Source organism: Notolepis coatsorum (assembly GCF_963971535.1).
Source record: "Notolepis coatsorum genome assembly, chromosome: 3".
NCBI lineage: Eukaryota > Metazoa > Chordata > Actinopteri > Aulopiformes > Paralepididae > Notolepis > Notolepis coatsorum.
In genome coordinates, this window is record NC_140167.1 from 81914687 (window position 1) to 81928887 (window position 14201).

Here is a 14201-nt window from a genome sequence, read left to right on the forward strand (position 1 = left end):
GGGAGCAAGCCAGCTGGTATCGGTACTGCAGAAAGTATCGATACTTCGGGAAATGAGTATCGAAACCATTTTAAATATTCAGTATCGATATGTATCGATATTTCGATATTTTTGACAACACTACAACACACTGACCCTGAGTCAGTCTGCTGCAGAGTGAAGCAGGACCCTGTGTTACAACACACTGACCCTGAGTCAGTCTGCTGCAGAGTGAAGCAGGACCCCCTGTGTTACAACACACTGACCCTGAGTCAGTCTGCTGCAGAGTGAAGCAGGACCCTGTGTTACAACACACTGACCCTGAGTCAGTCTGCTGCAGAGTGAAGCAGGACCCTGTGTTACAACACACTGACCCTGAGTCAGTCTGCTGCAGAGTGAAGCAGGACCCTGTGTTACAACACACTGACCCTGAGTCAGTCTGCTGCAGAGTGAAGCAGGACCCTGTGTTACAACACACTGACCCTGAGTCAGTCTGCTGCCGGAAGTGACTCACCAGGGGAAGGAAGTGCAATTCTTGGATACCACCTCCACCTCCACCCCGTACAGTATACTAACATTACACCATATACAAAATTAACATTTATATTGATTTGTGTTGAAGTTGTTTTATAATTTAATCACTTGTACAGCACTTTGGTCAATGTTTGTTGATTTTAAATGTGCAATTTGATTGATTGGTTGATTTATATTATAATGTTCTGTTTTGAATTGATCTATAATGGCGTGACTGGGACATTAGTCTTGCTCAGTGTTAAAAAAAAAAGAAAAATAAATACAGTATATGATTTTATTAATCCATGGTTTTAACCCGTTCTATCTTAGAAACCCCTGTGACTTGTTGTGAAATGCTTCCTGATGGCGTCCAATAGGCAAGACACAAATACAACTCCAGCATGGAATCAGTTTTGCTTAGTATTGAAAAAAATAAAAAATAATCAGTAACATTGAATCCTTATGAAACGATGCAAATGAAACAATAGCAATACCTTGTCTTATATGGACTGTTACCAACACAAGGATTCAATGTCCAGGATCGGATGACATCACCGGTGGCTATATTAAACGATTTTGGACGTATGTGAGATTAAATCAGCAGTTTTTTGGCGAAGTGCCCCTTTAACTCTTCACTTCACAACGTCTCACATGATATAACTTGTTTTTGAATACAAGGCTTTGACCACTATCTATGATGTCATAACTGTTCAAGTTTCATTGTATTCACACGTCTCTACCAAACTAAAAGCAACATTTAATCACAAAGTAACAGTAATGTTAAAACTTTTCACTTGTGGGACGTTCTGCGGTTTATACTGTTGTCAAAATGACCCTCAGTGCTGTAATCATCCCCCTTCTCTGTGACCTCTTTGACCTGCATTCCAATGGTAGATTTCAACACGTCCCCGATGCTATTAATGTGCCGCTAACATCAGAAAGATCTCCCAAATTGGGACGGAAAAAAGCAGAAATGGGGTCATTGGGACTACGATTTTGAATTCTGACCATCGCTCTGTTCCCACGGCGACAGGGTGCAGAGTGTTGTTTTTTGCTAGCGATAGAATGCTTCATCACAGCTAATGTCACAGTGACATGAGGAAATCCTATGAGTAGGACTGTTACGACCCCTGTGGGTCACATACATTGGGATGTAACAAGGACCTTTCAACCGAGCACACAAAGTTTAAGTTTACATGTTTAGATAATAAAAAAGCAACAAAAAAAAGGCCTTACAGATATACCATCTTCAGCTCCAAGAACCCTAAGTGTAGCGTAACATCTCTCTGCTAAGAAAGTACTAGATGCATTTCAGATGACAAACAGCCTGAAGATATATTGTCATGGTTGTGACATCCAGCCCCCGTCTCTCTGTCCTGTCTCTTGCTCGTCTCTGTCCTGTCTCTCCCTCCCATCTCTGTCCTGTCTCTCCCTCTCATCTCTGTCCTGTCTCTCCCTCCCATCTCTCTGTCCTGTCTCTCCCTCCCGTCTCTCTGTCCTGTCTCTCCCGCTCGTCTGTCTTCTCTCCCTCTCATCTCTCTGTCCCGTCTCTCTGTCCTGTCTCTCCCTCCCGTCTCTCTGTCCTGTCTCTCCCTCCCGTCTCTCTGTCCTGTCTCTCCCTCCCATCTCTCTGTCCTGTCTCTCCCTCTCGTCTCTCTGTCCTGTCTCTCCCTCTTGTTTGTCCCCCTGGTCTCTCCCTCTGTTTTCTCTATCATGTCCCTCCCTCTCGTCTTTCTGTCCTGTCTCTCCCTCTCATCTCTCTGTCCTGTCTCTCCCTCTTGTTTGTCCCCCTGGTCTCTCCCTCTCGTCTCTCCCTCTGTTCTCTCTATCATGTCCCTCCCTCTCGTCTTTCTGTCCTGTCTCCCCCTCTCGTTGGTCCCCCTGGTCTCTCCTCTCTGGTGTCTCGTATGATATCCCCTCAGTTGGGGCGTCTGTCCTCTGCCTCCTCCTGCCTTCGTCTCTGGGTCCTCGACCACAACCTTCACACGTACAAACATTGTTACCAACATCGTTCTTGACTTTAATGACAATATACTACTGCATAAAATCAAGAAAAATGTTGGTGACGATGTTTGTATACAATGTTCATATTATGTAAGGGTTGTGGTTGAGAACCCAAGTGCAGATTTTATATATATTATATATATATATATAGAGAGAGAGAGAGAGAGAGAGAGAGAGAGAGAGAGAGAGAGAGAGAGAGAGAGAGAGAGAGAGAGAGAGAGAGAGAGAGAGAGAGAGAGAGAGAGAGAGATAGAAGCACGTGAAGAAGGGTAACAGACATTTGGTCCAACCCAACCACCAATGATTTAGCTGACACATTAACTGACACATTAGCTAACAGTTTTTCATTCCAAGTATGAAGTATCATTGCATCATAAAGAACTTTGATCTAAACAGCTGACTGTATATGAAGTGAATTCTGGAACGCTTTGTCCCAGAGGTGGAGTGTCTTGTTGTCCCGTGCATTCGATTAACAAATGTTTGATTGTCGTGGTACATGTCTCTGATGAAAACAACATGGCTTCTGCGAGCAGCTGCCATTGTCAGCGATTTATAATGGAAGTGAAACGCCTTGCATACACAAATACACTTGAGGACCCATTGATAGACACGAGAGGTTGGACCATCATCATTTTCAGTGGCAGCCATATTAGGTTCACAGTCCATGAGGGAAGCCGACTAGCGGTCGTATGCCAGCCGACCTGAAGGACGTTGGACCTCTGAACTTCACAACGGCATGGAGTGTACTGTTACATATTTACAGACAATTACAGATTTCTTTGGTCAAGATGAAAAACAATCAATCACGTCTGTCGTTGACAATAGCGTAAAACAAAGAGGGAGCGACGAACATGGTGCCCATAGTGCAACTCGGCCAAACTCCCTCTGTCAAATAGCCCTGCCTGGGGGGGGGGGGCTCTTCAGTAGATGTGTTGAAACAACCCAGGATGAGTGATCTCTAAATAGACAGACACGTCGACGAATAGGCACAATGTGAATTAAAGCTGTGTGTTGGTGCCGGCACACCGTTTTTCTCCAACCCGCGTATCTAGCAGCATTCAGGGGATGCCGTGTCCGGCGCTGTTTCAACACATCCTGGTCTGACTGGTGTGTGTGTGTGTGTGTGTCCCCGCCTCCTCCCGCCAGATGCTCCGGGCGGCGCAGGGTTAAAGGCTTAGGCGTCCGCCGGCACCGCGTGCATCTTGCTGCTGAGGAGGGAGTTGATGAAGGGCCAGATGCGGTCCGTGTCCGTGCCTGAGTAGGAGCGCAGGATACCCTGGGACCTGAGAGAGAGAGGGAGAGCAAACGAGAACATTTACATTTAGTAGGAGAGCAGGATACCCTGGGACCTGAGAGAGAGAGGGAGAGAGAGAGAGGGAGAGAGCGAAGCAAACGAGAACATTTACATTTGAGACTAAACTGTTACGCTACTTTAACACCTTTGAATGCCGGACTTTCACCAAAGTAACACTCGATCAGGAGATTCATGCTGTACGTTCACCAAAGTAACACTAAATGTGTTAATTAAATGTATACTAAAAGTAAAATGGAGCTCTATGGAGAAACCATGACACTCCCCTGACTAAAAGCATAATGTAGCTCTATGGAGAAACCATGACACCCCTCTGACTAAAAGCATAATGTAGCTCTATGGAGAAACCATGACACTCCTCTGACTAAAAGTATAATGGAGCTCTATGGAGAAACCATGTCACTCCCCTGACTAAAAGTATAATGGAGCTCTATGGAGAAACCATGACACTCCTCTGACTAAAAGTATAATGGAGCTCTATGGAGAAACCATGACACTCCTCTGACTAAAAGTATAATGGAGCTCTATGGAGAAACCATGACACTCCTCTGACTAAAAGTATAATGGAGCTCTATGGAGAAACCATGACACTCCTCTGACTAAAAGTATAATGGAGCTCTATGGAGAAACCATGACACTCCTCTGACTAAAAGTATAATGGAGCTCTATGGAGAAACCATGACACTCCTGACTAAAAGTATAATGGAGCTCTATGGAGAAACCATGACACTCCTCTGACTAAAAGTATAATGGAGCTCTATGGAGAAACCATGACACTACTCTGACTAAAACTATAATGTAGCTCTATGGAGAAACCATGACACTACTCTGACTAAAAGTATAATGGAGCTCTATGGAGAAACCATGACACTCCTGACTAAAAGTATAATGGAGCTCTATGGAGAAACCATGACACTCCCCTGACTAAAATATAATGGAGCTCTATGGAGAAACCATGTCACTCCCCTGACTAAAAGTATAATGGAGCTCTATGGAGAAACCATGACACTCCTCTGACTAAAAGTATAATGGAGCTCTATGGAGAAACCATGACACTCCTCTGACTAAAAGTATAATGGAGCTCTATGGAGAAACCATGGCACTCCCCCTGAGTATTAAAAATAAAAACGGCTGGATGTCATTTAGCCAAATCAGCATGGCTGTGAGTGTGAGTCTTTCACCTTTTACATAGCTTTGGCATGGAGTGATTGTTTAAATAGCTAGCATGGATAACAAATGCAAATATCTTGTAGTCTGCTCCGTTGTTCTGAACAGGATTACATACATTTCTGCCTACTTGATGTGCGCAACACACCGGGTCTGACATGGACGAGAAATCCGTTTATGATGAACCAGCAGTTCTGATGAGTACTGACTTGTAGAGGTCCATGACAGGCTTAATAACAGTTCTGATGAGTACTGACTTGTAGAGGTCTATGACAGGCTTAATAACAGTTCTGATGAGTACTGACTTGTAGAGGTCCATGACAGGCTTAATAACAGTTCTGATGAGTACTGACTTGTAGAGGTCTATGACAGGCTTAATAACAGTTCTGATGAGTACTGACTTGTAGAGGTCTATGACAGGCTTAATAACAGTTCTGATGAGTACTGACTTGTAGAGGTCTATGACAGGCTTAATAACAGTTCTGATGAGTACTGACTTGTAGAGGTCCATGACAGGCTTAATAACAGTTCTGATGAGTACTGACTTGTAGAGGTCTATGACAGGCTTAATAACAGTCTGATGAGTACTGACTTGTAGAGGTCCATGACAGGCTTAATAACAGTTCTGATGAGTACTGACTTGTAGAGGTCTATGACAGGCTTAATAACAGTCTGATGAGTACTGACTTGTAGAGGTCTATGACAGGCTTGGCCACGTCCTTGTAGCGTCTGAGTCTGGCCACCAGGGCCTCTGGCTTGTCATCATCATGCTGGATCAGAGGCTCTCCGCTGATGTCATCCCTGCCCTGGGGAGATGACACACAATGCAGCACAGTCAGAAACAACACAGCACAGTCAGACAGAATGCAGCACAGTCAGACAGAATGCAGCACAGTCAGACAGAATGCAGCACAGTCAGACAGAATGCAGCAGTCAGACAGAATGCAGCACAGTCAGACAGAATGCAGCACAGCCAGACAGAATGCAGCACAGCCAGACAGAATGCAGCACAGCCAGACAAAATGCAACAGTCAAACACAACACAACACAACACAGTCAAAGTTAACACAACACAACACAACACAAGTTACACAACATAGTCAAACACAACACAACACAGTCAAACACAACACAACACAGTCAAACACAACAAAACACAAGTTACACAACACAGTCAAACACAACACAACATAGTCAAACACAACACAACATTGTCAGACACAAGACAACACAGTCAAACACAACACAACAGTGAAACACAACACAGTCAAACAACACAACACAGTGAAGCACAACACAGTCAAACACAACACAACACAGTCAAACACAACACAACAGTCAAACACAACACAACACAGTCAAACACAACACAACACAGTCAAACACGGGCGGCTAGGTGGTGTTGTGGGCAAGGCACTCGCCACCAGTGTGGAGACGCTAGGATTCGCGTGTTCGAATCCAGCTCTGCACATTGTTTTCAGTTTAGCTGGTCGTCCGCAGTAATACACATTGGCCGTATTACGGGGAGGGAAACTGAAGGGTGGGGATCGGGCGTTGTGAACAAGCGACTCCTACAAGTCGGTTGGTGCGCCTGCGCAGTAGAATCAGGAAGTGTCGGGGGCAGCGTGAGCCTCCCACGCGTTACTCCTCGACACTGAGAGATCGAGCTGCGCAGGTGAAAAGATGCGACTGCTGTTACCTCAAGTACCGGAGGGGACTTGTGCTATGTATGACTTAGTCCACATTGCAGCCGGCTTGTGGGAGGCAAGAAACAGCGTTCGTGACAGGGGAGGGTTGAATTGGATGATACGAAATTGGGATGGGAGAAAATATAGAAAAAATGGGAGAAAAAGTGGATAAAAAAAAAAAAAAAAACACAGTCAAACACAACACAACACAGTCAAACACAACAGTCAAACACAACACAACACAGTGAAACACAACAGAACACAGTCAAACACAACACAACACAATCAAACACAACACAGTCAAACACAACATAGATGGGAGCGCTCCCTGACCTGTACGCGCGGTGGGTTGAACCCCATGTTGTAGACCCTGCCGCTGGCCGGGTGGATCCAGCGGTCGCTCAGCCTCTCCCTCAGCGTCTCGTAGGGGATGTTGAGGCTGATCACCAGGTCTAACTCACACACGCTATTCAGAGCCTTGGCCTGGGTTAGCGTCCTGGGGAAGCCTGGAGGGAGACAGGTGTTCAGGTGTCTGAAAGAACACTAGTGTTGGGGAGCAGGTAACCACTTCAACTACATGTTGCAGCAGTTAGGTGGTGGTTTTAACTACATTCAAATATGTAGATGGAAATACATCTACCGGTACATAAAGCAATACCTTGCTTATAGGTACTGCTACCTTATCATTTAATTGAGCTGTAATTAACACAATACAAGGATGCAATGTCCCTGATGACATCACTGGTGGTGACCATATTCAAACTCATTAACTCTCTGTGTAATGAATGTGTGCAAAATTATTTGTGTGCGAGATTAATATTCGCAAAATAAATCAACATTGTTTTTTTTCGTGAAGTGGCCCTTTAAGGCTAGGAGTTATTTTCATGTTGAAGTAGCTAGTAATTTGGTAAACTACAGTTGTATTACATTAGATTAGATTAAAATGTATTGTCATCATGCAGCACATGTACAGTACAACGATAATAAGTTTGGCATCCAACCAGAGTGCAAATGTAACAGTAAAGTGCAATAGAAATATACAATGTACAGGTGATTAAACTGGGATCGACATGTTTCTGCAATGATTTCAGGAAACTAAACGAGATAGCAAAGTTTTATGCCTATCCTATGCCTAGGGTTGATGAAATGATCGAGCGCCTGGGCCAGGTCCACTTCATCACAACGCTGGACCTCACAAAGGGGTACTGGCAGGTCCCCCTAGCCCCGGCAGCCCGGGAGAAGACAGCGTTCGCTACGCCGGAGGGACTCTTCCACTATGTCCGGCTGCCGCTCTGGCTACACGGGCCCCACCCACGTTCCAGAGGCTCATGGACAGAGTCCTCCGACCCCACCAGTAATATGCGGCGGCCTATCTAGATGACATAGTCATCCATGGGGAGGAGTGGGGGACGCATCTCCAACAGGTGGAGGCGGTGCTGCAAGCCCTGAGGGAGGTGGGGCTAACGGCGAACCCCAAAAAGTGTCGCCTCCGAGATGCAGACTACCTGGGGTACACCATCGGCCGCGGTCATGTCAGACCCCAGGTAAGAAAGTTTGAGGCGATCCAGATTCCAGAGTTGGCCCCGTCCCCAGACCAAGAAAAAGGTAGGGACATTTATAGGGCTCGCTAGCTACTACCGCCGATTTGTCCCCCACTTCTCTTCCATAGCAGTGCCCCTAACTACAGTTTTAGAGTAGTTCCATTGTGAAGTAGCTAGTGGTTTAGTAAACTACAGTTTTAGAGTAGTTCCACTGTGAAGTAGCTAGTAGTTTGGTAAACTACAGTTTTAGAGTAGTTCCACTGTGAAGTAGCTAGTAGTTTGGTAAACTAGTTTTAGAGTAGTTTCATTGTGAAGTAGCTATGTTAGTAGTTTGGTAAACTACACAACACACATGTGGTACCTCCTCAGTCCTAACAGTATTAGTTCAGAGCAGGCGTTTCCCTACTCCGTGTTCAGGCAAGGAAATCCAATAGGAAATTCGTATGACTATCTTTACGTAAGAACATGAAAAGTGGGTACTGATAACACAGCATACTGAGAGAATACACAATGTCTCATTATTCAGAGGGAGATAAAGTTGTAGAATGGCTTCAGCAGTGTCCTCTCCGCAGCCCAAAAGCAGTTTGACAGCTGTTTAAAATTGAGACATATGACTCATACCAGGTGTAAGAGCCATTTGTGTTGTATTTAATTTTTTGGTTTTGTAAACCTCCCACCACTTGAAGGAGCAGAGCCACGGTCATGGCGTTCAGGTCAGGGGTCAATATAATCAGTGGGATTTGTTTGACTCAGGTGTTGCTATTTGGAGGAAGTGCATGTGTTTTTGACTGTGTCGTATTATTGGATTTGTAAATTAATATTGCATTTAGTTTTTGTCTTTTATTGGGATAGACTATCACAGAGGAAGGTGGATGTTTGTCTATTATTAGATAGACTATCACGGAGGAAATTGGATGTTTGAGTATATTATTAGATTAGACTATCATAGAGGAAGGTGGATGTTTGTTTATTATTAGATAGACTATCACAGAGGAAGGTGGATGTTTGTCTATTATTAGATAGACTATCACTGAGGAAGGTGGATGTTTGTCTATTATTAGATAGACTATCACGGAGGAAATTGGATGTTTGAGTATATTATTAGATTAGACTATCATAGAGGAAGGTGGATGTTTGTCTATTATTAGATAGACTATCACAGAGGAAGGTGGATGTTTGTCTATTATTAGATAGACTATCACAGAGGAAAGTGGATGTTTGTCTATTATTAGATAGACTATCAGAGAGGAATGTGGGTGATTGTCTAGTATATACAGTAGGAATAATAGGAAGCTTGGGAACGCTAGAGATAATGTGAGAATGCAATCATGCATTTAGTTTATTTTCTGGTTGTATGTTTGCTTGTTCGTTTGCGCTCAGTAAGATTTCCGATCGTTTGGAATGAGGACCATATGGATTCAACCATTTACACTGACATTTAAAGGTTGAGTCTACATCTCAGGGGGCTCATACGGAACCAAGCATTTCACTGTAATGTACATTATATGTGACAAATAAAACAACACTTGAAACTACATTAGAGGTGTCATGATTCATTAATGTAGATAAGATTCAGCCACTAGATGTCGCACAAGAGCACCAGCATGTCATTTATCCAATCAGGTGCATTCCATGTGGGGAAATGGGAAGTATGGAGGGGATACATGCACTGCAACATGTAAACAACAACATTAATTTTGGACCCGCCAACATAAAAAAAAAATTGGGGGGAGGGGGGGGCTTGTGTTTTGGGTGTGTGTGTGTGTGTGTGAGAGAGAGAGAGAGAGAGAGAGAGAGAGAGAGAGAGAGAGAGAGAGAGAGAGAGAGAGAGAGAGAGAGAGAGAGAGAGAGAGAGAGAGAGAGAGAGAGAGTGTGTGTGTGTGTGTGTGTGTGTGTGTGTGTGTGTGTGTGTGTGTGTGTGTGTGTGTGTGTGTGTGTGTGTGTGTGTACAAGAGTAAATCAATGTTGGGAGAAAGAAAAGTGAGTGATTGATTGAGTGAATGAGTCAATCAGTGAGTGAGTGAGTGAGTGAGTGAGTCAGTCAGTCAGTGAGTGAGTTTATACAACATATAATAATAATAATAATAATAATAATAATAATAATAATAATAATAATAATAATAATAAATAATATATTAACTCTGGGAACACAAATAACACGTGTTTGCATGCAAGGTGGTAACTTTTTAACCTAAAAGCTTACTCCTATGTAGGTCTTTGTAGTCATCCAACACACACACACACACACACACACACACACACACACAGACAGACAGACAGACAGACAGACAGACAGACAGACAGACAGACAGACAGACAGACAGACAGACAGACAGACAGACAGACAGACAGACACAGACAAACACACACACAAACACACAGTCAGACACACACAGACAGACACACACACACACAGACACAGACACACACACAGACACAGACACACACACAGACACACACAAACACAGACACACACACACAGGATCCATCCAACACAAACTGAGGTCAAATACAATGACATGACCTGTGGACTCAATGTGCAAACAATAACACACAGTAAATGTTTTTACCCTTGACAGGGTTAGGGGCAATGTTCCCCCTAAGGTGCGCCCGTGCGCGCGTGCGCACATGGCCAAATGCTCCCGTGCACATCTGAAATCGGTCGCGCACAGAAACGTTTGTGTAAAAAAGAAAAAATAATACGTTTGTTTGGATGCACGTAATTCACATGTTCTGGGTTGGCTAGCTCTTGGATACGATCCAACCTATTGTGTGGCACCACAGAGAGACGTTTTAGTATCGGCGTCTGTGATTTGCCTAAACGTTTGGCCCTTCCTGAATCTGCAGCAGCCGACGCGGAGATGAAAGCGTTAGGGAAAATATACACGCGGACGGGCGAGACAAATAATAGGAAAGGAAAGACGCGACAGGAATGAGCAGTTGCAAAAGAACAGATCTGACAGCCAGCAAGTGAAAGTGCTCATTGACAATGTTCCCCTACTCGGCATTCAAATGAACGCATTGATGCTGTCTGTTCAACAGATCCATGATCATGTGGCAAAATATGTGAGTATCCCAGAACACTGGCGGAGCAAGAACTATGCCTTGGAGTTTGTGAAGTCAATCAATGCAATTGTACAGAATGAGACTATGTGAAATATTCGAAATGCCCCGTTTCATACTTTGATAGTAGATGAGAGCACAGACATCACAGTGCACAAAATGCTAGTTCTGTATATAAAATACAGGGAGGAAAATGATGTCAACTACAAAACTGAGTTTGGTGGCATCATTCAGTTAACGTCATGCATTATTTATTTTATTTAAAAGAATATATATTTTTGGCTGCTTTAAAAAAAACTTTATTGTCGTCATTATTGTTATTATTATTATTATTATTATTGCTGTTATTGTCCTGTGAAGTCTTGTTTATTGTTATTATTATTACTGTATTGTGTTTTGTCTTGTTTCATGTTGTTTCACTAAATCACTGGGTAACATTATCACGTCTCATGGCTTCTCGTATCATTGTTATGCCGATGATACTCAACTCTTCCTCTCCTTCCCTCCCTCAGATATCCACGTCTCTGAGCGGATCTCGGCCTGTCTGTCCGACATCTCCGCCTGGATGACGACCAACCACCTCAAACTGAACCTAAGCAAAACAGAATTGCTCCACCTGCCGGCCAAATCCTCCCCCCTGACCGACCTTTCCATCACAGTCGAGAATGCAGCTGTGACCGCGCCCCTGACCGCCAAGAACCTTGGTGTTGTCCTCGACGACCAGTTGAACTTCTCTGCTCACATCGCAGCGACAACCAGAACCTGCAGATTCCTCCTGAACAACGTCAGAAGGATCCACCCCTTCCTGACAAAAGAAGCCACCCAACTCCTCGTCCAATCAACAGTCATCTCCCGCCTCGACTACTGCAACGCACTGCTTGCTGGCCTCCTGGCCACCGCCACCAAGCCTCTTCAACTCATTCAGAACGCAGCGGCCCGCCTGATCTCAAACCTACCGAAGTCGGCCCATGTCACCCCACTTCTTAGGGACCTGCACTGGCTCCCCATTGCCGCATGAATCCGCTTCAAGGCCCTCGACCTGGCATACCGTGCGGCAAAGGGAACCGCTCCCGCCTACGTCCGGTCAATGGTCTACACACCCTCAAGACCCCTACGCTCTGCATCTTCTGGCTGTCTCAGACCCACTCCTATCCAAGCTCCGGGAGGGTCATCAAAGAGAAGTCGCCTATTCTCAGTCCTTGCCCCACAATGGTGGAATGAACTACCCACCCCAGTTAGGACAGCCGAAACCAGCCCAATCTTTCGCTGTCGACTAAAGACACACTTCTTCAACCATTATCTGAAATTAAAAAAAAAATTAAATTTAAAAATAAAATATCTAACCCTAACTAACCTTACTGTCATGCACTTGTCCTAATAAACTAACCTACACTCAGGGGTGTAAAATACTTGAGTAATTGTACTTTGTTACAATACTTAAGTACTGTTTTGGGGGATTTGTACTTTCCTCGAGTATTATTAGGTTTGTATACTTGTACTTTTACTCAATTACATTTCAGAGAAGAAAAAAAACATACTTTTTACTCCTTACATTTAAAATGGAGACCTACAAAGTACAAAGTACAAATCTCGCAGGTCCAACCATTTTAATTAGTAATATATTTGTTTCTCTGGCCAGACTAACGTTAACGTTATTAATTTATTAATCCTGCGGCCGCACTTTATTTAAAAACAGCCAATCAAATCCCCATCAATGGTAAATTAACCCGCCCATACCCATGCTGATTGGTCCTTGTGTGAGTGTATGCTTGGTTTCATTCCAGCCTTGCCTAAACACCAGCTGATGATTTCACTAATTGGCTCACCTCTTCAACTAACTCACCTGGTGCAATGTGTAGTTAAAATGAAAACTTGGCCCACGATGGAATGAGTTTGAGACCCCTGGTCTCTCCCTTGCAATAAAAAAAAGTTTTGACTTTTACTTTTTAGTACTTAAGTACATTTAAAAGTAGAAACTTTTTGACTTTTACTCAAGTGTGTTTTTAGCCAGATACTCTGACTTTTACTTGAGTATGATTTTGAGACGGTACCCATACTTTCACTTAAGTATAATTTCTGGGTACTTTTTACACCCCTGCCTACACTGTAACACGCAACACTTTGATGAACATTGTTACTCAGCTGATAGAGTTGTACCCTTCCTGATGACTTGTCGTACAGAACTTGTAAGTCGCTTTGGATAAAAGCGTCAGCTAAATGACTAAATGTAAATGTAATGTCATGTGAAAGAAAAAAATTCCCCAATGGGAATTAGGATCGGGAGCCTCAGTTCCTTTTGCAATAAGTTCCACGTAGATGGGGCAGAATAGGAAACGGCTGTTTTTCTGAGTTCTGTGCGGGCAAATGGTACAGAGAGAGTTAAAAGAGCCTGTGACCACAGGCCAAAACTACTCTGTTTCTGCACCACGAGGGACGACAGGTAAGAAGGGAACAGACCGAGGAGAGATTTATAGATGAAGCAGTAGGGGGAGAGAGAGGAGCGAGAGAGAGAGAGAGAGAGAGAGAGAGAGAGAGAGAGAGAGAGAGAGAGAGAGAGAGAGAGATCTTGATGGAGAGTATGCTTCCTGTGAGAGATGATCATCTAAAGATGCTGCCTCATGCTGTCTTCAGGTGTAGTGAACTTGCTGGGTGTGCAAGAGAGTCCTACGCAAGTGTAGAGACGTCCAATTTAGAAGTGAGTAGTAAAGCCCCGTGTATTCCTGTGCCCCGGGACAGAGCGACGTCAGCGGTGTGTGTGAGCACCTCTCGCTCCTGAAGCTAGCCCCAGTGATATCACCCAGGTGTAAAATGTTGAGCATCTGAGGTACATAGACAATGAATGGGGGCGCTGGTTTTGTGAGCCTGTGTAGTATTGGTGTGAGCTCTCACACTGAAATGCGGTTTAAATTCTGGTTCAGACATGGGTTTTTTGGG

General features: G+C 44.1%; 1 protein-coding gene across 1 annotated transcript in view; it reads right to left on the minus strand.

Moving 5' to 3' along the window:
* Positions 1-773: 773 nt before the first annotated feature.
* The window catches only part of ak4 (adenylate kinase 4), a 30350-nt gene continuing 16922 nt past the window's right edge, over positions 774-14201 (minus strand). The window contains exons 4-6 of the mRNA XM_084310866.1: positions 6997-7169; positions 5663-5781; positions 774-3779 (exon numbers count right to left, since the gene is read on the minus strand). Of these exons, the coding sequence (XP_084166992.1) occupies positions 3671-3779; positions 5663-5781; positions 6997-7169 (401 nt within the window). The 3' untranslated portion in view covers positions 774-3670. The remainder of the gene's footprint in view (positions 3780-5662; positions 5782-6996; positions 7170-14201) is intronic.